Genomic DNA, 24,026 nt, shown 5'->3' on the forward strand with positions numbered 1-24,026 from the left:
GATGTTACAACCACTTTTCTTCTCCACATGTTGCTTGACCTTTGAAGATGCCAAAAATCTCTGATCTTTCACATGTAAAATATACCCAAGTCATTCTAGTATGATCATTGATGAAGATAATGAAGTACCTGTTGTGATTGACTGATGGAGTTTTCATCGGACCATAAACATTAGTGTAAACTAATTCAAGCATCTCCTTGACTCGCCAAGCTCTTTCAGAAGGAAATGGTTAATGATGTTGCATGCCAAGTAAGCATCCTTGGCAAGATTGACTAATCTCTGTGATGCTTGGTAGATCTCTCATTAGTTACTTTTGATATAGTATCTTTAATCCATGAAAGTGAAAATAGCCAAATCTTTGATGTCGTAGCCATGAATTATCTTCTTGTGCCTTTATTGCATTTTCTATGATACAACTCCATTTGAGTGAAAAGTTCTTATTTTTTATTTTGACGATTGCTAGAAGTCTTTTAGTTTTTCATTCACTTATAGTGCATGAGTCGTCTTCAAAGTGTAATACGTAATCTTTATCCATCATTTGGCCATTATTAAGTGGATTTTGTGCTAGTTTAAGAACTAATAGAATATCATGAATATTCTTTGTTCCTATCTCAGTGTAGACGGTGATTGTTCCTTTGCCATTCGCCTGCATGATCGTTCCGTCTCTAAGTCTGATGCCAGATTGAACAAATTTATTGATGTCACTGAATAGGCTTTGATCCCTATCATGTGATTACTGTAACCAGTATTGAGATACTATATGTCATCTTTTTTCTTGCACTCTTCTTGTGATGATGCATAGAATAGGCATTTTTCTCCCTTCTTTTCTTCAAAGAAGTTTGCACGATGATTGATCTTCATCCTATAGTCTTTCTCTATATGCCCAAATCTTTTACAATTGTGGCACTATGGCTTCCTATGATGCCAACAATCCTTCTCTAGGTGGTTGGTTTTCTTGTATATGCCACAAAGAGTATTATTTTCTATCTTTTTTCTCTTCTTTTTTTATTTAGATTCTGAGATTTTATATTAAGCTTAGACTGAAATGCATTTTCTATTGAATCTTCATCATCTCAATTTGCAAGTCTTTGTTCAAAAGCGTGTAGTAAGCTTATTAACTCTATTAATGTTAGTATTGATAAATCCTTAGTTTTCTCAATTGTAGATATTTTAGGATCGAATTTGGAAGACAAACTAATGAGTACTGTTTCAACTATCTTTTTATCGAGTAAGTCCTCTCCATAAGCTTTCATTTCAGTTACTAAGCTCTTTAATCTTGTATAATAACTTTTTATTTTCTCAAAATCTTTCATTTTTATATTTGCATATTGCTTTCTTAACGATTGGAGGAGGAATGTGCATACTTTTGTGTCGTCTCTGAACTCTTACTCCAAGTTTTTCCACACTTTCTAAGTTGATAATATTCCTCTTATCTTTGAGAAGATTGTCTTCGTTACGGCTTGTTGGAGGAAACATAAAGCAATATAATTTCTTTGTTTCTCTTCTTTCATTTTTTTTTTTTTTTGCAGTAGAAAGTGTTGCTTGATTCTTTAACATGATGAATCCTTCGTGGACAACATCCCATAAGTCTTGTACTCGTAGAAATATTTTTATTTGAGAATGCTAGTCCTCATAATTATCTTCTAACAATATGGACGCAAAATATTGATGTTTTTCATTCTCTTTTTTAGATTTCGATGTGTTTTTGTCACAACCAAGTTAATCTGGCGAGTTCCTACTCTTTTAGAGTGACTAGTCTAATTTTAGTGGTCTCCTCTTATTACTTATGTTCATTGTGTATATTTATAGTTTGAAAGACACAATTTTTTGTGTATTTATAATATATTTGGAAATTTCTTTAGAGTCTTGTATCCATACTTATATGTATCGTATAATTTGTATTAATTGAATCCAAAACTCTTTTTCAAAATTATTTCTGTTATTCCACTCGTACTCTTTGGTGTTCTTAAATTTATACATACATAAAAAATGGTTCACAAATTCCTACTTATATATCATTAATATTATTGATATGATAAATTAAGGGTTACAGATTAAAAGTCATCATAATATTTTAGCTAATAGACGATTATAATTTAGACATCATGGGTTCATTAATTTAGGTGTTATAGAGATAAAGGTAACTAGTGATGCTAAGAGAAAATAGGATGATAATGAATAAATATGATGATGAGGATTACACAGGTAATATAAAAAAAATTGACCAAAAAATATAATTAAATTTATTTAAAATATTAAAAATAAAATTAAAATAAATTAAATATGAACTTCGTTAGGGAATCAATAAAGATAACAGCCAACTAGCATTTTTTTAAATTTTTTAAGAAAACTTGAATTTAAATTGTCAAGAAAAACATCCGGTACCTAATGAAAAAAAATTCAAAATCTAAAAAAAAAGTTACTTAAAACTATATAATAACAAATATCTAAAATTATTGTAAAATATTTTAAAAATTCTATAATCATTTTAAAAATTCCAAAACTTATTTTAAAATTTTCAAAATTCATTCTAAAAATTTTTTAAATTCTAAAATTCTTTTCAAAAATTCAAAAATTATTTTAAAAATTTATAATAAAAAAATTCAAAATGTAATAAAAATAATCCAAAACATTTGAAAGGAACATGAATTCAAATTATCATGAGAAATATCCAAATCTAACGAAAAAAAAATATAAGAAAAAGAAACATCCAAAAGTTAGGAAAAAAAAAATCCAAAACTAGTACTATAGTGTGTTTCGATGTGGTGTGGTGTCACTTCATTCGCGAGTTGGGAGAGCGGCAGTGTACCGTTCGCGAGGGACGCTGTTGCAGTAGACCAAAGGAGGGTCACTACAAGAAAATGAATCATTTGCAACAAAAAATTTGTATCAAATTTAAAATTGTTACAAAATAAGAATATTTTGTAACAACGTGATTCCTTTTGTTACAAATTACGCTGTTTTCGTATCGAATTGTTGTTTTGTTGCAAAATGTTATAATGTTTTGTAAAAAAGATTATATTGTTGCAAAAATTTAAAATATTTTGTAATAAAATATCTATTTGTCTCAAAAGCTCTAAATATTTTGTAACAAAAAATTAATTTGTCACAAAATACAACATTTTTGTAACAAGTTATTAATTTGTCACAAAATTCAAAGATTTTTTGTAACTATTAAAAAATTTTGTTTCAACATTTAAGACTTCGAATTTTTAAAAAATTAACATAATGAGTTATTTGTGATTTATTATATTTATTTAAGATTTTATATTCAAAAATTTATTTTATTAGAAATATTTAAGTTAAATTAATGATACTTTGAGTTTAAAAGAATTTTAAAAATTAAATGAAATGATTTATTATATTTATTTAAAATAAATTTTTAGAGATTTTTATATTAAACGGGGTATTTTCTTTTTTATAATTTAAAGTTTTAGTAATTTAAAAAAATATAAAAATTTTATAAGATTTGATTTAAATATTTAAAATTTTTTAATTCAATGTTTTAACTTTTATAAATAAAAAAATTTAATTTGACTATCTCTAATTCACTACAAGAAAAATACCCATTCAGGTACACTTGAAAAGTGTAGCCAAAAGTGAAAAAAAATGATGCCTTAGGCTACGGCTACGCTTTTTGGGCTACGGCTACGCTTTTTGGGGTGATTCCTATTCGGTCGTTGCCTATTCTCAAAGGCTATGCTTTTCTGCACCAAGGGCTACGCTTTTGCCGTTTGGGAATAGGCTACGCTTTTCAAGTGATGCTGTCCAGGACCAAAGGCTACGCTTTTCAGCTTTCATTCTTCCAGAATAGGCTACGCTTTTCAACGCTACTGCATCACTTGTAAAGCATAGCCACATTGTATACTATAACTATTTTTTATAAGCGTAGCCTTAGGTCCCTCTTTTTTTTTTTGTATACTATAACTACTGTATATAAGTGTAGCCTTAGGTCTCGTTTTAGCCTTAGGTCTTTTTTTCTGTATATATATATATATATATCTAATAATTATTAATACAACATAATAATTAATATGATTACATGTATAAATGAGTTGAATATTACAAAATAAAAATAAATACATAATTATACTAAATAATTTCTTTATATAATAAAAATTGTCTCTAACCAAAATATATTTATAACATTGATCCAAAAGTACTAGAATGAAGTTAACTGTAAAAATTCATACAACTCAAACTAAAATAAGCATAGCCATATCAAAACCATAATATCACTTATCCAATAAAAGTATCTTCTAATAAGAATCATTAGTCAACCATACATGTAAAGATTCTAAATAGCACTCTATCTTAGCCAATAAACCACAATAATAGTCAGCTTAATCTTCATTGCTTAATCTTCATTGTTACCCTACATAATTATATAGAAAAGTAGTTAAAAAATATTCATAATGACATTTGTAGTTATAAAAATTAAATCGAACACGTAGTCATAGTAAACCAAGAAAGCATATACTAAAAAAATAACATGGTCACGGCAGAAAAGGTGAATTCAAGGAATTATGTATTATCTTGTTTCATTCAAACCATGAAAATGTACAGGTGTTTCTTTCTTCCATTTTCTTTAACACAATCCTGATATGTCCCTATAGCATTTTTCATGCACTAATTAACCAGACTTTCACACTTAAATTAGATATAGGGACAAACCTTCTCAAGAGTATAGTGCTGACTGCTATGTAGAAAAGGTAGCAGCATCTTTGGATCATAATATGCATAGAGTTCTAGCTATGCACATAAGACCAAAAAAACCAGATTATTGAATGTCATAAACAGTAACTTTTAATTGCATTCAGCAAATACAAACCATTATTGATGTTAAGCAACACAAAACAAATATCATAACAACCAGGCACTATTTGAAGATAAATGGGGAAAAGCCCATCACCGAAATGCATATGGTATATGAATATGGGTATGGTATTACAATTGAAGCACATAATGAAGTACCTGGATTATCACAAAGAAATGCATTACAAAAGCAGGGCATGGCTAGAGTCTGTTAAAACCTAAAAGGTTGCAAACACAAACTTGCAGCAATAAGGTTCACCTTAGCTCCCAAACAAAAGGAAGCCTGCAATGCTTAAATGAAAGGAAAATAGCCTACCTGTATATCATGAAAGTCTTTCCCAGCATGCGGATTTACTTCAAATAGTGAATGGAGATACAAATGTAAAAAGTATCTGCAGTCACACTTAACATCAGCATTTAGAAGTTGCTTCACAACTTCTTGTGGACTTATTAAGTCCCTATGCTGGATCAATAAAGGAACTGCACGCTTGCAATCCAACATCATCAATTGGACAACCTGAACAAGAAGCAAATGTAAACAAGTAACAGTCCATTTATCAGTTAATGAGAACAAAAACAAGATAGAACATGAAAATATGTCCATCTTCAAGAAGAAGATCAATCTACTTTTTTAACCCTATAAATGTCTAAGAAATGTTCAATCTCAATCCACAACTATTGAAAACATGTTTGCTCAAGATTCTAATATATTACACGAAGCTTGTAAATGAAACTCATCAGATGCTGCAATAGAATGCCAACAAAGATGAGAAATATGATTTTGCACATCAGAGAATACCACAAAATCATATAAAAACATGAAATTTGAATATCAATTGCTACAAAGTATAATTTTACCTTTTCATGGATTGAATCTTGTAGGTTATATTTATCAATGAAATCAAAGAGTTCTGGTTTCATAAGCTGAAAATTTCAAATAAAAGAAAAAGAAAAAAGAAAAGGAAAGTGAATTAACAGTCAAAACAAAATAGACTAAAGACTATTTATCCTACTATCAAAGCATTTGAATGATATTTAATTAATTTAATAGCTTCCTGAACACTGGAAAAATTAATCAGAAAATGTACATCAGCATAAAATGAAAATGCTTTATCATATTGCCCAGCAATAACATACAACTCTGCCAATGACTGACAAAGAACAAGTATAAGTTAATGTCCAAAATGGTAAAAAAGATTCAAAGAAGAAAAATATAATAATCAGGCTAACTTCCTTGAGCGAATCGGTCATGGATGAAGTATTGAGCTGAGGTTCGATGGCTGAAATTACAGGTAATGCAGAATAAATTACAGATGGCCATGATTTCACAGTGAACAAGAGATCCTTATGATAAGATGGATTTGTAGCCAATGCCACAAGGGCAACCTGTAGAACCAAAATCAAAATCAAAGTTTTTGGTCCCACATCAGTTCAAAACAGATACCACGTAAGCACATCAGTTTTGAAAGCGACTGCTTTGTTTTAGCCTACCTCATAAGCAGTATCACGTAGTCTAGGGTTTTCTGTTGGCATGTAAGGAACCAAAACAGGAAGTTGACGGAGGTGGGCAAAGTGAAATACCCATCTGTCGAATACATTTCATCAGTAACTGAATAACAAATCACAAACTGCAAACAAAACTACTAATGCCATGCAGTACCTCTCCCATGCTGAAGCTGATCCTCGCAGCAAATTGGGACATAGAGAAGCTGCTTTACCATATTTTCATTCCACAATCAAATGATCTAGGTACCTCGATCGTACCTGCAAAGATAGTAGTAAAAATGAAAATATAAGTCTTAATTAGCTAAAAAATGAGCAAATTCTGCAGAAGATAACAATTCATTGACCAAGACATGCAATACATGATATGGTATGGCTTTTCTATAGAAACAAATATTAAAATGAGATGAAAAATAGAACACCAATCAAGCTTCAATATTAAAGAAATCAATTTTATACATGCAATGTTAATTAACTAAATGGGCAGATATAGAGATTGCATTTCATTTTCTTTTGAGCTTGCATCTTGAGTGTATAATATTATGTAGTGTTATTGGGAGCAAAATAAATTATGTAAAGTAAAAGATTTACTGAGAAACAGAACATTTGAAGAACCTTCAGATACATGCAATCAACATAAACAAGTGCCTTCAGCAGCATATATGTATATCCTTATTCCAGTTATGTTCTATGTTATTCTACATTTTTACACATCCAACTTTTATTATTATAAAAAGACTTGAAAAATCTCTACCTCATCAAGTAATTATTATAATCGGGACAGCTCAAGACTATAGCCAACAAAAAATCTAACAAACAGAATAGAAGTCATTTAATTTGGTTGAACATTAAATCATATGCACAACCCAACTTCATAAGAAGAAGATAACTAACAAGATCATGGAAACACCATTTGTAAATCAAGTTTGCATTAATGCACCCTTTAGCATATATAACAAACAGACTTAATCAGCATTACCAGAAGAATAATAGTAAATAAATAAATGAAATATGAAATATTATCTTACTTGAGAGCCACATAGGTCAAGAAGAAAGTAGCATTGTCTGGAAGGCTTGCAGCTAGCAAAGACACAAGTTACTGTCTGCATTCTCACATCAAAATACATCAAAAATGGCTTTACCACTACCAAACCTCTAATCTTCCAATCCAAGCTCCTCAGTTTTTCTCTGGTATACCTCTTCACAACTCTTTTCCTCGCTCTCTACACCATTCTCTCTCAATCCAAATGCTTATTCAGATCTTCCCCTTTGGATCCAATTCAGGATCCTCTCTTCTCTTACCCTTCCTCCTATGGAGAGCACAAGTATGCTGTCTTAACCACACGTTCTACATGCACTTCTCCTATTTTCTTTTCAGGTGCTCTGCCTCGATTCCTCTGTTCTGTGTCATTCTCTCCCAATATAGAAAATGCTGAATTTGTGTTGTTGTGATAAAGCTGAAGAATTTCCACTAATGGATTGTGGTTATCGGATTCAGATTACTTGGATGTTGTGAAAGAGATCAAGAATTTGATCAAGGACTCTTCATCAGTTGAGGAGTCGAGTGCTCTGCGCTACATGCTTCTCGGCTACCAGGAAGCTAAAACCATTCATGCAGTAAAACCCCCAATTCCTATCAGTGTCATATCCAGAAGCTACAACCCCTAATTAAAAACCCTAAAATTGGAACCCAAAACCTCCCAAATTTTACAGAACAAACTGAAAATCGATACATACCTTCTCAGGTGAGCAGCGATGACGATGCTGAGCGACGACGACGATGCTGAGCAGCGACAGTGAGCACATGCGACGATGATGCTGAGCGGCGACGGTGAGTGCACGAGATGGCAATGCGAGGCGACGGTCAGCGCACGCAACGACGATGGTCCGCACGGTAGAGCCCTAGCCGGCGTCGTCCTCTCCTTCCTTCCCCTCTCCTCTCTTCTTCTCTTCTTCTTTCCGTTCTCCCCTTTTCTGATTTTTCCCTCTTTTGTGTGTGTGTGAGTGAGGATGAGAGTGTGAGCTTGTGAGTGGTGAGCTGGTGACTGGTGAGTGGCGCGGCCATGTGGTGAGTGGTGACTGGGTGGCGACGGTCAACAGCGACGGTGAGAAGGCGAAGGTGATGAGTGTCGTAGGTGATGTGTGTTGAAGGTGAGAATGGGGAAGGTGAGGATTGTGTGCCAAAGGATTGGCGAAGGTGAGGGTTCCTCCAATTGAAGGTGCTGTGTGCGTGTGTGCTTTTGGAGAGAATTGAAAGAGGAATAAAAATTTATCTAAGTGTTAGGATTTGGTCTCATACATTAGGCATCACTTTTAAAACGCACCTAAAACTTAATGAATAGGCTACTCTCTAAAAGCGTCCCCTTTGATACAAAAAATGAACTTATAGATATTAACCTACGGCTACGCTTTATAAGTGATTTCTAAAATACCTAAGGCTACACTTTTTAAATGATGCCACAATTGTGTATCCTTTTCTCATATAAAAAGGCAACACGGAAAAAAGCATAGCCTATTCTATGAATAGGCTATTCTATGAATAGGCTACGCTTTTCAAATGTAGCTTAAAAAAAGTGTGGCTGAATGGGTATTTTTCTTGTAGTGATTTTATCTTAATTAATATTTATTTAAAAATAATTTATAAATTAATAATAAAATATATTTTAAGAATAATTAATTTAATTTTTTTAATTCTTAAAATTAGTATATTTATTTAAAAATACTTTGAGAATTTATAGTTAAATAATTTTTTTATATAATTATTATTTGATTAAAATTAATTTTCAATTACTATACCACTCTTATTTTTTAAAAAAATACTTAAATTATCCAAACATTAACCCTAATACAACTCTCTCTCACCCCACTCCCTAAATTTAGCCGCCAGCTCTCCCTCTTCCCGAAACATTTGCCCAACAGAAAGAAAAGAAAGAAAGTAAGAGAAAGAAAAACAGAAACAGGAGAACTTGCAAAAGAGGAAAGAAGAGAAGGAGAGAGGGAAGGAGGGGAGGATGATGCTGACGGGCATCACTGTCGCCGCGCCATGGTGTCACACCCATAAGAGAAAGGACGCCGTCGAATAAGGGCCAAGGAGAGATTTGTATTCTTTGCAAAAGGAAGGGGAAAATTTGCAGGGCATATGGAACCCTGATGGCAAATTAATCGCTATTTTTGTTAGTTCTTCTGAATGTTTATATATGCATAATGAATTAGTGAGCATTTTGAAAATATTTTGATTATACATGTTTGATTAAGAGGTAATAAATAATCCTGCAAATTTGTTAATGATTATGAAATGTGATTATAACCTTTGGAGGATGTATGCAAATGAAAAATGAAACTGCCAGTTGGGATTCATATTATCTGATTGTTAGTAGGCTATATTGTGAAATGAAAAATGCTACTTGCTCAGTCTATTCTAGATTTAGAAAACTTGTTGGATTAGCCTTTGTATCCAAAATAAGAACAGTTAAAACCTTTATGATTACTTATTTTTTCATGTCTATATCTAAGTACTAGTGAGATATCATATGTTCAATTTCATCTAAGATGTTTGTTTTGTTCCCAAATTCACAATCCTAGTAACTTTTGCCTTGAAATTACTATATTTTGTATTGGTTGAGAAATAAGTAATGAATTGGCTGTTTTTTATAGAACCGTAGACGGTGGAAATATCCAAATTTTAGGGGAGGTTATGACAAAATGTTTCTAAAAATTTTGGATAAAAGTTAATGAAAAAAATTATAATCGGTGTTATATCTTGTTTCTAATTTTTTGTTTCGATTTTCTCATTTATAGGAGTGCTAAAATGGTGACAACATGTTACCTAAAGGACTCAAGAATATTTTGATTCATAAAAACACACCTAAAGGACTCAAGAATATTTTGATTCATAAAAACACTAATCTATGTTACACTTTTAACTTTTGGTTGAAATAGTGTACAAAATATAATTTATAGAACTAATCAATGTAGACACTAATGTTATTTTGTTTTAAAACAATTTTAGTTAAATGAAGCATGATTGAATTATCTATGTTTTTACATATTATATAAATATCGACTTGCTCAGTAAAGTAGTTAATATATCAGTTAATTAAAAAAATAAAAAATTATTATAAAATAAATATTGTATTTTTATAACTAAAAAAGAATGTTACAAAATCAAGTTATATTTTGTAACAAAATTTTATGATAGGAAAAAATATTTTATCACTAAAAATATTTTGAAGATCAAAATTTGTTATCACTTTTATAACGAATTTTGATTTTTGTATAAAAAAATTTGTTATAAAATATTATTTTAAATTGTAACAGTTCCATTTTTTGTTATAAAAACTTTTTATAACTAAACATACATGATCTTTTTTTACTACAAATATTTTTGTTTCAAAATTCTAATTTTTTTTATTTGTAACAAATTTTTTTGTTAAAAATATTATTTACTACAAATATTATAATGCGGTGTTGTTGCATCGAAGGAGGGAAGGCGCTATTGCAGCAAAAGAGAGAGGGCACAGTGCGGGTGATCAGCGGTCTTAGGCATCGCGGCGATCCGTTCGCGAGGGGTGCTGTTGTGGCATACCAAGGAAGGGTGTTGTTACGTAGGAGGAGGGAGGGCGCTACTGAGGTGAAGGAGAGATGGTGCAGTGCGGGTGATTAGCGTTCTGTGACGTTGTGGTGGCGTGTCCGCACAATTCTGCTGTTTCTAAATACGTCTGCATTTGCGGCACCGTGTGTAAATACATTGCAAGCGATGGCAGCGCAAGGTTGGTCGACGACAATTGCGGCAAGATTGGCGTACGTCTAGTCGGCAAATTCACGACTACCACTATAAAGAGAGGGAGAGAGATAAGGGTTCATTTTTTTTTTTGAAACTCTGAATAATGGAGAGAAATTGAGATTAGAGTAATTCGTTTGTGTATTATTTTAACTTTTTATTTTAAATTTTTATCCTAATTAACTGTAATTAGTTGCATCACTAGTTGATCTTTTAGACTTTTAACTTTTTTTATGTATATTAATGGAAAAATTTTGCCGTTAATGACATTAGTCAATCATTCGGTAGAAAGATCGATCACACATTTACATTTATAATAAAATGTTATAAATAATATAATAAAACTATATAAATTTAATGATATAATCAAACTTAATTCACATTGTAATCAAATTTAATAAATAATATAATTAAATTAATTGTTATATTTATAATCAAAATACAAATAAAATGTAAAAAATATACTTGTGGATGAATTTTGGTGTTATAGAAAACTTAATATTGCTACTATAATAATTTTGAAATAGAATTTGATTTTTTCTGTGTATATAATAATTTATTGATTAATGGTAAATTCTTAAATAAAATTTAAATTCATAGTGAATTAATTTTTAATCGGATGAACTAAAAAATACAGTAGACAAAAAAAGGTTCTTTATTTTTAATGAGATAATAATCAGCACTAAATTCTTTTGAACTTTTCATTCATAATTTTTTTGGTTAATTTATTTTAATTACTAAATATTTTCATATTTTTTTTTTATTTCACAAGCTATAGACTTTTTAAAGAATGGCCATCTATACCCTTATCATCATTTCATTTTATTTAATTAACAGTTCCCACAAATTTTCCTAATATATATTCTAGCAAACACATGTTAGAAAAGATATAATATAAATTTCATCATGTTGGACCATTTTTTGTTTTAACTTTATATACCTATGGATGTTAAAACTTATATATAAATGGCTGAGAGTTAGAAGTTAGAAGAAAAGGGAAGGAATCATAATGAAATTGAGTGCTGGAGAAGGAAGTAGTTGCTTTTGGAAGTGGTCGTATAATATAAGGCTGAGTGCACTTATAATTACATACGCGTTAAAAGTTAAAGGTATTAGGCATGCATGTGTTGCTGTCCATGCTCTGTTTTTTCTATTAAAATTAATTGATTCATTAATTTAAATTCACTTTCCTTAATTCTTATTTTCATTTATATATTGGTTGGTGAATTAAGTGCTTCCCATACTTGCCACTCTTGAAGTTCCAAATGCCACTCTTGTGTTGCTCAGTTGGTAATAATAGTAGATTTAAAATACCTCTATTTGCTAAATAATTAGGTAAGATTATGTGAAGCTTTTTTAGCATGTTTAGTTACAAGAGTTAACTTTGTTAACAAATTTGAATATAGGGTGATGAGCGGATAATTTGTACGCTTTTTGGCATTGTTTTTATATAGTTTTTAGTAAGTTTGAGCTACTTTTAGGGATGTTTTCCTTAGTTTTTATGTTAAATTCACATTTCTGGACTTTACTATGAGTTTGTGTGTTTTTCTGTGATTTCAGGTAAATTCTGACTGAAATTGAGGGATTTGAGCAAAACTCTGAAAAAGGCTGACAAAAGGACTGCTGATGCTGTTGGATTCTGACCTCCCTGCACTCGAAATGGATTTTCTGGAGCTACAGAACTCTAAATGGCGCGCTCTCAACGGCGTTGGAAAGTAGACATCAAGGGCTTTCCAGCAATATATAATAGTCCATACTTTATTCGAAGAATGACGACGCAACTTGGCGTTGAACGCCAAGTACACGCTCCTTTCTGGAGTTAAACGCCAGAAAAACGTCATTATCCGGAGTTGAACGCCCAAAACACATCATAACTCGAAATTCAACTCCAAGAGAAGCCTCAGCTCGTGGATAGATCAAGCTCAGCCCAAGCATACACCAAGTGGGCCCCGGAAGTGGATTTATGCATCAATTACTTACTCATTTAAACCCTAGGAGCTAGTTTATTATAAATAGTACATTTAACTATTGTATTAGTTGTCTTTTGACCACGTTAAATCTTTGGTCTCAGTTTTGTTTTATTCTTCATCTTAGGAGATCATTGATCACGTTTAGAGGGGCTGGCCATTCGGCCATGCCTGAACCTCTTTCACTTATGTATTTTCAACGGTGGAGTTTCTGCACACCATAGATTAAGGGTGTGGAGCTCTGCTGTACCTCAAAGATTAATGAAGTTCTATGTTCTCTTATTCAATTCTCTATCTTATTCTTATTCCAAGATATTCATTCGTACTCAAGAACATGATGAATGATGATGAGTTAGATAACCCTCATTATCATTCTCACTTATGAACGCGCGTGATTGACAACCACTTACGTTCTACATGCACCACAAGCTTGAATGTGTATCTCTTAGATTCCCCAACAGAATCTTCGTGGTATAAGTTAGATAGATGGCGGCATTTGTCTGGATCCGGAAAGTCCAACCTTGTCTGTGGTGTTCCGAGTAGGATCCTGGGAATCCGGAAAGTCCAACCTTGTCTGTGGTGTTCCGAGTAGGATTCCGTTCATGAATGACTGTGACGTGCTTCAAACCTGTAACCTGCTGGGCGTTAGTGACAAACGCAAAAGAGGGATTCTATTCCAGTAGGGGAGGGAACCAACCGGTGATTGGCTGTACTGTGACAGAGTGCGTGAGCATTAGCTTTCACTGCGAGGATGGGATGTAGCTATCAACCATGGGTGATGCCTCCAGACTGGTTAGCTATGCGAGTGACAGCCGCATAGGATATTTCCCCGTGAGGATTGAAAGTAGCCACAGCTGATGGTGAACCCCTATACAAAGCTTGCCATGGAAAGGAGTAAGAAGGATTGAGTAGAAGCAATAGGAGGGCAGGCGTCCGAGAGCTCTGCAGCATCTCTATTCCGCTTATCTGAAATTCCCACTCTTGATCTACATAAGTATCTCTATCCCTTTTTATTAACTCCTCTTTATTCATTATTCATAAACTATTTTAATCTGCCTAACTGAGATTTGCAAGGTGACCATAGCTTGCTTCATACCAACAATCTCTGTGGATTCGACCCTTACTCACGTAAGGTTATTACTTGGACGACCCAGTACACTTGCTGGTTAGTTGAACGGAGTTGTGAATTCCACCAGAGCCATAATTAGAACATTGATCACAAATGATACAAGAATTTGAATCACAATTTCCTCCACCAAGTTTTTGGCGCCGTTGCCGGGGATTGTTCGAGTATGGACAACTGACGGTTCATCTTGTTGCTCAGATTAGGTAATTTTCTTTTCAAAAACTTTTTCAAAAATTTTATTTTCTTTTTCGTTTTTCCAAAAATGTTTTTTCGAAAAAATTAAATAAAAATACAAAAAAATTTGAAAATCATAAAAATCAAAAATATTTTGTGTTCTTGTTTTAGTCTTGAGTTAATTTTTAAGTTTGGTGTCAATTGCATGCTTTTAAAATTTTTCTTGCATTTTTTCGAAAATCTCATGCATTCATAGTGTTCTTCATGATCTTCAAGTTGTTCTTGACAAGTCTTCTTGTTTGATCTTGATGATTTCTTGTTTTATGTTGTTTCTTGTTTTTCATGTGCATTCTTGCATTCATATTTTCTATGCATTAAAGATTTCTAAGTTTGGTGTCTTGCATGTTTTCTTTGCATCAAAAAAAAAAATTTTTCAAAATTATGTTCTTGATGTTCATCATGATCTTTGGTGCGCGAAATTGTGAACAATACTTTTTCACAACTCAAATAATCCCCGGTAATGGCTCCAAGAACTTGGTGGCTCAATACCATGGCATTACACAACTTCGCACAACTAACCAGCAAGTGCACTGGGTCGTCCAAGTAATAAACCTTACGTGAGTAAGGGTCGATCCCACGGAGATTGTTAGTATTGAAGCAAGCTATGGTCATCTTGTAAATCTTAGTTAGGCAAACTCAAATGTATATGATGATGATGAACGAAAATAACATGCAAGATAAAGATAGTGATACTTATGTATATCATTGGTGTAAGAGCTTCAGACAAGTGTATGAAGATGCCTTCCCTTCCGTCTCTCTGCTTTCCTACTGCCTTCATCCAATCCTTCTTACTCCTTTCCATGGCAAACTCGTGTAGGGTCTCACTGTTGTCAGCAGCTACCTCCCATCCTCTCAGTGAAAGCGATTGCATATGTCCTGTCACGGCATAGCGGAATTCATCTGTCGGTTCTCAATCAGGCCGGAATAGAATCCAGTGATTCTTTTGCGTTATCACTAACGCCCCGCCCTCAGGGTTTGAAGCACGTCACAGTCATTCAATCATTGAATCCTACTCAGAACACCACAGACAAGGTTAGACCTTCCGGATTCTCTTGAATGCTGCCATCAGTTCTTGCCTATACCACGAAGACTCTGATCTCACGGAATGGCTGGCTCGTTTGTCAGGCGAGCACTCGGTTGTCAGGCGATCAACCATGCATCGTGCAATCGGAAATCCAAGAGATATTCACTAAAGCCTCGAATGCTTGTAGAACAAGAATGGTTGTCAGTCACCTTGTTCATAGGTTGAAGAACGAGTGATATCTTAGATAAAGAACAAGCGGAGTTGAATAGAAGAACAATAGTAATTGCATTAATACTCGAGGTACAGCAGAGCTTCACACCCTTAATCTATGGTGTGTAGAAACTCCACCGTTGAAAATACATAAGCATAAGGTCCAGGCATGGCCGAATGGCCAGCCTCCCAAAGATCTAAGATAGCATAAAAGTGAAGATAGCTACCAAAGTCTGCTAATACAATAGTAAAAGGTCCTATTAATAGTAAACTAGTAACCTAAGGTGTACAGAAATGAGTAAATGACATAAAAATCCACTTCCGGGCCCACTTGGTGTGTGCTTGGGCTGAGCAATCAAGGAAATTCGTGTAGAGACCTTTTCTGGAGTTAAACGCCAGCTCCCATGCCAGTTTGGGCGTTTAACTCCAACTTTTATTCCTGTTCCGGCGTTTAACGCTGGAATTCCTGAGGCCGGATTGCTTCGCGGGTTTGGGCCATCAAATCTTGGACAAAGTATGGACTATTATATATTGCTGGAAAGCCCTGGATGTCTACTTTCCAACGCCGTTGAGAGCGCGCCAATTGGGCTTCTGTAGCTCCAGAAAATCCACTTCGAGTGCAGGGAGGTCAGAATCCAACAGCATCTGCAGTCCTTTTTGGTCTCTGAATCAGATTTTTGCTCAGGTCCCTCAATTTCAGCCAGAAAATACCTGAAATTACAGAAAAACACACAAACTCATAGTAAAGTCCAGAAAAGTGAATTTTAAATAAAAACTAATAAAAATGTACTAAAATCTAACTAAAAGATATCAAAAACATACTAAAAACAATGCCAAAAAGTATACAAATTATCCGCTCATCACAACACCAAACTTAAATTGTTGCTTATCCTCAAGCAACTGAAAATCAAATAAGATCAAAAGAAGAGAATATGCAATGAATTCCAAAAACATCTGTGAAGATCAGTATTAATTAGATGAGCGGGGCTTTTAACCTTCTGTCTCTGAACAGTTTTGGCATCTCAATCTATCCCTTGAAATTCAGAATGGTTGGCTTCTTTAGGAACTCAGAGTCCAGATAGTGTTTAATGATTCTCCTAGTAAAGTATGATGATTCTTGAACATAGCTATTTATTGAGTCTTGGCTGTGGCCCAAAGCACTCTGTCTTCCAGTATTACCACCGGATACATACATGCCACAGACACATAATTGGGTGAACCTTTTCAGATTGTGACTCAGCTTTGCTAAAGTCCCCAATTAGAGGTGTCCAGGGTTCTTAAGCACACTCTTATTTGCCTTGGATCACAACTTTATTTCTTTTTTTTTCTTTTTCTTTCTTTTTTTTTTTTTTTTTCGATTTTTTTTTTTTTCCGGTTTTTTTCTCTTTTTTTTTTTTTTTTTTTTTTTTTGAATAGCTTTTTCTTGCTTCAAGAATCATTTTATTGATTTTTCAGATCCTCAGTAACATGTCTCCTTTTTCATCATTCTTTCAAGAGCCAACATTCATGAACCACAAATTCAAGATACATATGCACTGTTTACACATACATTCAGAGAACAAAAATATTGCCACCACATCAAAATAATTAAACTATTATAAAATTCAAAATTCATGCAATTCTTCCTTTTTCAATTAAGCACATTTTTATTCAAGAAAGGTGATGGATTCATAGGACATTCATAACTTTAAGGCATAGACACTAAGACACTAATGATCATAAGACACAAACATGGATAACATAAAGCATAAAATTCGAAAAACAAAGGAATAAAGAACAAGGAAATCAAGGAATGGGTCCACCTTAGTGATGGCGGCTCTTCCTTGCTTTTGAAGGTCCTATGGAGTGCTTGAGCTCCTCAATGTCTCTTCCTTGTCTTTGTTGCTCCTCCCTCATGATTCTTTGATCTTCTCTAATTTCATGGAGGAGAATGGAGTGTTCTTGATGCTCCACCCTTAGTTGTCCCATGTTGGAACTTAATTCTCCTAGGGAGGTGTTTAGTTGCTCCCAATAGTTTTGTGGAGGAAAGTTCATCCCTTGAGGAATCTCAGGGATTTCTTGATGAGAGGGGTCTCTTGTGTATTCCATCCTTTTCTTGGTGATGGGCTTGTCCTCATCAATGGGGATATCTCCTTCTATGTCAACTCCAACTGAATAACAGAGGTGACAAATGAGGTGAGGAAAGGCTAATCTTGCCAAAGTGGAGGTCTTGTCCGCCACCTTATAGAGTTCTTGGGCTATAACCTCATGAACTTCTATTTCTTCTCCAATCATGATGCTATGGATCATGATGGCCCGGTCTATGGTAACTTCGGACCGGTTGCTAGTGGGAATGATTGAGCGTTGTATGAACTCTAACCATCCTCTAGCCACGGGCTTGAGGTCATGCCTTCTCAATTGGACCGGCTTTCCTCTTGAATCTTGCTTCCATTGTGCGCCCTCTTCACATATGACTGTGAGGACTTGGTCCAACCTTTGATCAAAGTTGACCCTTCTAGTGAAAGGATGCTCATCTCCTTGCATCATAGGCAAGTTGAACGCCACCCTCACACTCTCCGGACTAAAATCCAAGTATTTCCCCCGAACCATAGTAAGATAATTCTTTGGATTCGGGTTCACACTTTGGTCATGGTTCTTTGTGATCCATGCATTGGCATAGAACTCTTGAACCATCAAGATTCCAACTTGTTGAATGGGGTTGGTGAGAACTTCCCAACCTCTTCTTTGGATCTCATGGCGGATCTCCGGATATTCACCCTTTTTGAGTAAAAAGGGGACTTCGGGGATCACCTTCTTCAAGGCCACAACTTCATAGAAGTGGTCTTGATGCACCTTTGAGAGGAATCTATCCATCTCCCATGACTCGGAGGTGGAAGCTTTTGCTTTCCCTTTCCTCTTTTTAGAGGTTTCTCCGGCCTTTGGTGCCATAATGGTTATGGAAAAAACGAAAAAGCAACGCTTTTACCACACCAAACTTAAAATGTTTGCTCGTCCTCGAGCAAAAGAAGAAAGAAAGGAGTAGAAGAAGAAGAAATGAGGAAGAGGGGGAGGGTAGTGTGTTCGGCCAAAGGGTGGGTTTGGGAGGGTAAGTGGTTTGAATTTGAAGGGTGAGGTTGGTGGGGTTTTATGAAGGATGGATGTGAGTGGTGAAGAGAAAGATGGGATTTGATAGGTGAGGGGTTTTTGGGGAAGAGGTGTTCAGGTGATTGGTGAATGGGGGAAGAAGAGAGAGAGTGATGGTAGGGTCCTGTGGGGTCCACAGATCCTGTAGTGTCAAGGAAAAGTCATCCCTGCACCAAATGGCATCAAAATCCACGTTTTGACCCATTTCTGGCGTTAAACGCCGGGCTGGTGCCCATTCCTGGCGTTTAACGCCAGGTTGTTGCCCTTTACTGGCGTTTAACGCCAGTCTGGTGCCCTTTTCTGGCGTTAAACGCCCAGAAAGGTGCCAGACTGGGCGTTAAACGCCCAACTGCTAGGCTGACTGGCGTTTGAATGCCAGCAGCATCTTCCTCCAGGGTGTGCTGTTTTTCTTCCTGTTTTTCATTCTGTTTTTGCTTTTTTCATTGTTTTTGTGACTTCTTATGATCATCAACCTACAAAAAAGATAAAATAACAAAAGAAAATAATTAATTATAAAACATTGGGTTGCCTCCCAACAAGCGCTTCTTTAGTGTCATTAGCTTGACAGAGGACTCCCATGGAGCCTCAGAAACACTCAGAACCTTGTTGAAACCTCCCAACACCAAACTTAGAGTTTGAATGTGGGGTTTCAACACCAAACTTAGAGTTTGGTTGTGGCCTCCCAACACCAAACTTAGAGTTTGACTGTGGGGGCTCTGTTTGGCTCTGTTTTGAGAGAAGCTCTTCATGCTTCCTCTCCATGATGATAGAGGGATATCCTTGGGCCTTAAACACCATGGATTCTTCATTCACTTGAATGATCAACTCTCCTCTATCAACATCAATCACAGCCTTTGCTGTGGCTAGGAATGGTCTGCCAAGGATGATGGATTCATCCATGCACTTCCCAGTCTCTAGGACTATGAAATCAGTAGGAATGTAATGGTCTTCAATCTTAACCAGAACATCCTCTACAAGTCCATGGGCTTGTTTTCTTGAGTTGTCTGCCATTTCTAGTGAGATTTTTGCAGCTTGCACCTCAAAGATCCCTAATTTCTCCATTACAGAGAGGGGCATGAGGTTTACACTTGACCCTAAGTCACACAAGGCCTTCTTGAAGGTCATGGTGCCTATGGTACAAGGTATAGAAAACTTCCCAGGATCCTGCCTCTTTTGAGGCAGTTTCTGCCTAGACAGGTCATCCAGTTCTTTGGTGAGCAAGGGAGGTTCATCTTCCCAAGTCTCATTTCCAAATAACTTGTCATTTAGCTTCATGATTGCTCCAAGGTATTTAGCAACTTGCTCTTCAGTGACATACTCATCCTCTTCAGAGGAAGAATACTCATTAGAGCTCATGAAAGGCAGTAGCAAGTCCAAGGGAATCTCTATGGTCTCAGTCTGAGCCTCAGATTCCCAAGGTTCCTCATTGGGGAACTCATTAGAGGCCAGTGGACGTCCAGTGAGGCCTTCCTCAGTGGCGTTCACTGCCTCTTCTTCCTCCCAGAATTCGGCCATGTTTATGGCTTTGCACTCTCCTTTTGGATTTTCTTCAGTGTTACTTGGGAGAGTGCTTGGAGGAAGTTCAGTAATTTTCTTGCTCAGCTGACCCACTTGTCCTTCCAAATTCCTAATGGAAGATCTAGTTTCAGTCATGAAACTTTGAGTGGTTTTGATCAGATCAGAGACCATGGTTGCTAAGTCAGAATTATTCTGCTTAGAGCTCTCTGTCTGTTGCTGAGAAGATGATGGAAGAGGCTTGCCATTGTTAAACCTGTTTCTTCCACCATTGTTATTGAAACCTTGTTGAGGTCTCTCGTGATTCTTCCATGAAAGATTTGGGTGATTTCTCCATGAAGAATTATAGGTGTTACCATAGGGTTCTCCTAGGTAATTTACCTCTTCCATGGAAGGGTTCTCAGGATCATAAGCTTCTTCCTCAGATGAAGCTTCCTTAGTACTGTTTGGTGCATTTTGCATTCCAGACAGACTTTGAGAAATCAAATTGACTTGTTGAGTCAATATTTTATTCTGGGCCAAAATGGCATTCAGAGTGTCAATATCAAGAACTCCTTTCTTCTGACTAGTCCTATTGTTCACAGGATTTCTTTCAGAAGTGTACATGAATTGGTTATTTGCAACCATTTCAATCAGTTCTTGAGCTTCAGTAGGCGTCTTCTTCAGATGAAGAGATCCTCCTGCAGAGCTATCCAAGGACATCTTAGATAGTTCAGAGAGACCATCATAGAAAATACCTATGATGCTCCATTCAGAAAGCATGTCAGAAGGACATTTTCTGATTAATTGTTTGTATCTTTCCCAAGCTTCATAGAGGGATTCTCCATCCTTTTGTCTAAAGGTTTGGACTTCCACTCTAAGCTTACTCCATCTTTGTGGTGGAAAGAATTTTGCCAAGAAGGCATTGACTAGCTTTTCCCATGAGTCCAGGCTTTCTTTAGGTTGAGAGTCCAACCATATTCTAGCTCTGTCTCTTACAGCAAAAGGGAATAGCATCAGTCTATAGACTTCAGGGTCAACCCCATTAGTCTTGACTGTGTCACAGATTTGCAAGAATTCAGCTAAAAACTGATGAGGATCTTCCATTGGAAGTCCATGGAACTTGCAATTCTGTTGCATTAGAGAAACTAATTGAGGCTTAAGCTCAAAGTTGTTTGCTCCAATGGCAGGGATAGAGATGCTTCTCCCATAAAAATCAGGAGTAGGTGCAGTAAAGTCACCCAGCACCTTCCTTGCATTGTTTGCATTGTTGTTGTTTTCTGCTGCCATGTGTTCTTCTTCCTTGAAGAATTCGGTCAGGTCCTCTAAAGAGAGTTGTGCCTTGGCTTCTCTTAGCTTTCTCTTCAAGGTTCTCTCGGGTTCAGGGTCAGCTTCAACAAGAATGCCTTTGTCTCTGCTCCTGCTCATATGATAGAGAAGAGAACAAGAAAATGTGGAGTCCTCTATGTCACAGTATAGAGATTCCTTGAAATGTCAGAGGAAAAGAGAAATAGAAAGAAGAAGGAGAAGATGAATTCGAACTTTAGTTAGATAAGGTTCGAATTGTGCATTGAGAAGGAGTGGCACTCCATAAACAGGAGGATGTGGGAAGGAGGGAAGTTTATTTTCGAAAATTAATTAAAATACTTTGAAAACATTTTTGAAAAACATCAATTGATTTTCGAAAATCAAAGTGGAAAAGAAATTAAGTGATTTTTGAAAAAGAATTTGAACTTAGAAATTAAGAAGATTTGATTGAAAGTTATTTTGAAAAAGATGTGGTTAAGAAGATATAAAAAAAAATGTGATTGAGAAGATATGATTTGAAAACTATTTGAAAAGATATGATTTTAAAAACAATTTGAAAAGATATGATTTTAAAAATTGATGACTTGCCTAACAAGAAAAGATATGATTCAAACATTAAAAACCTTCTCAACAGAAAAGGTAACAATCTTGTGATGTTCAATCAAATCATTAATTGTTAGTAAGTATCTTTTAAAAAGGAAAGAAATTGATTTTGAAAACATTTGATTGAAAAGATTTGATTTGAAAAAGATTTGATTTTGAAAAACTAAAAAAAAATTTGATTTTGAAAACAAAATCTTCCCCCTGCACCATCCTGGCGTTAAACGCCCAGAATGGTATACATTCTGGCGTTTAACGCCCAAAATGCACCCTTTTTGGGCGTTAAACGCCCAACCAGGTACCCTGGCTGGCGTTTAAACGCCAGTCTGCCTTCTTCACTGGGCATTTTTGAATGCTCAGCTTTTTCTGTATAATTCCTCTGCAGCATGTTTTGAATCTTCAATTCTTTGTATCATTGACTTGAAAGGACACAAATTAAAAATATTTTGGATTTTTGATAATCAAAATGCAAAAGGAATCAATTAACAATGCATGCAAGACACCAAACTTAGCAGTTTGTGTACTACTGACACTAACAACATGAAAATGCATATGAGACACACAAAATACTTCAAGTCAATAGAATTCAAAGATCAAAACAAAGAATTATATGCATGGATTCGAAAAATATAACAAAAACATGCATTTGACACTAAACTTAAGATGAGACTCTAGACTCAAACAAGAAATATTTTTGGGATTTTATGGTTTTGCAAATTTTTTTGTATTTTTCGAAAATTAAGTGAAAAAAAAGTATCAAAATTCTTAATGAGAATTCCAGGAATCAGTGCAATGCTAGTCTAAGGCTCCGGTCCAGGAATTAGACATGGCTTCACAGCCAGCCAAGCTTTCAAAGAAAGCTTCGGTCCAAACACTAGACATGACCAAGGTCAGCCAAGCCTTAGCAAATCACTGCTCCAACAGCAAGATTGATACGAAATCAACAAGCTCTTGTGGTGATAAGTTGAAACCTCGGTCCAATCAGATTAGACATGGCTTCTCAGCCAGCCAGATTTCAACAAATCATCATGAAACTCTAGAATTCACCTTCAAGAATTTCGAAAAAAAAAATACCTAATCTAAGCAACAAGATGAACCGTCAGTTGTCCAGCCTAAACAATCCCGGGCAATAACACCAAAAATTTGATGTTGTTGCCGGATCTTGGCTCTGATGTTACCAAAAGCTTGCTCAAAACATGAACAATCCCCGGCAACGGCGCCAAAAACTTGGTGCGCGAAATTGTGAACAATACTTTTTCACAACTCAAATAATCCCCGGTAATGGCTCCAAGAACTTGGTGGCTCAATACCATGGCATTACACAACTTCGCACAACTAACCAGCAAGTGCACTGGGTCGTCCAAGTAATAAACCTTACGTGAGTAAGGGTCGATCCCACGGAGATTGTTAGTATTGAAGCAAGCTATGGTCATCTTGTAAATCTTAGTTAGGCAAACTCAAATGTATATGATGATGATGAACGAAAATAACATGCAAGATAAAGATAGTGATACTTATGTATATCATTGGTGTAAGAGCTTCAGACAAGTGTATGAAGATGCCTTCCCTTCCGTCTCTCTGCTTTCCTACTGCCTTCATCCAATCCTTCTTACTCCTTTCCATGGCAAACTCGTGTAGGGTCTCACTGTTGTCAGCAGCTACCTCCCATCCTCTCAGTGAAAGCGATTGCATATGTCCTGTCACGGCATAGCGGAATTTATCTGTCGGTTCTCAATCAGGCCGGAATAGAATCCAGTGATTCTTTTGCGTTATCACTAACGCCCGCCCTCAGGGTTTGAAGCACGTCACAGTCATTCAATCATTGAATCCTACTCAGAACAC

The 24,026-nt window shown here is 35.3% G+C and overlaps 1 protein-coding gene, 1 long non-coding RNA gene and 1 other non-coding gene across 3 annotated transcripts; 1 reads left to right on the plus strand and 2 right to left on the minus strand.

Moving 5' to 3' along the window:
- Positions 1-4,997: 4,997 nt before the first annotated feature.
- On the minus strand, positions 4,998-5,955 carry LOC130939744 (vacuolar protein sorting-associated protein 41 homolog). Its single transcript, XM_057867830.1, has 4 exons — positions 5,904-5,955; positions 5,674-5,739; positions 5,132-5,332; positions 4,998-5,033 (listed from the first exon to the last, which is right to left on the minus strand). The coding sequence occupies exons 2-4, from the start codon at positions 5,734-5,736 to the stop codon at positions 4,998-5,000; spliced, it is 300 nt and encodes a 99-aa protein (XP_057723813.1). The 5' UTR covers positions 5,737-5,739; positions 5,904-5,955.
- Positions 5,956-6,052: 97 nt separating this feature from the next.
- On the minus strand, positions 6,053-7,392 carry LOC130940163 (uncharacterized). Its single transcript, XR_009070227.1, has 4 exons — positions 7,347-7,392; positions 6,476-6,579; positions 6,307-6,400; positions 6,053-6,201 (listed from the first exon to the last, which is right to left on the minus strand). It is a non-coding gene; the product is annotated as an uncharacterized LOC130940163 (long non-coding RNA).
- A 13,661-nt stretch (positions 7,393-21,053) lies between these two features.
- On the plus strand, positions 21,054-21,161 carry LOC130942803 (small nucleolar RNA R71). Its single transcript, XR_009071353.1, has one exon. It is a non-coding gene; the product is annotated as a small nucleolar RNA R71 (small nucleolar RNA).
- Positions 21,162-24,026: the final 2,865 nt, after the last annotated feature.

This window comes from Arachis stenosperma, chromosome 7 (genome assembly GCF_014773155.1).
Source record: "Arachis stenosperma cultivar V10309 chromosome 7, arast.V10309.gnm1.PFL2, whole genome shotgun sequence".
In the NCBI taxonomy this organism is placed as follows: Eukaryota; Viridiplantae; Streptophyta; class Magnoliopsida; order Fabales; family Fabaceae; genus Arachis; species Arachis stenosperma.

What these genes read in the sequence shown, in the direction of transcription:
- LOC130939744 (XM_057867830.1), bottom strand. Translation starts at nt 5,736, where the DNA reads ATGAAACCAGAACTCTTTGATTTCATTGATAAATATAACCTACAAGAT. An exon ending in AAGATTCAATCCATGAAAAG is followed by an intron (nt 5,333 to 5,673) that starts GTAAAATTATAC and finishes CTTCTTGTTCAG; the next exon opens with GTTGTCCAATTGATGATGTT. An exon ending in AAGACTTTCATGATATACAG is followed by an intron (nt 5,034 to 5,131) that starts GTAGGCTATTTT and finishes GCAACCTTTTAG; the next exon opens with GTTTTAACAGACTCTAGCCA.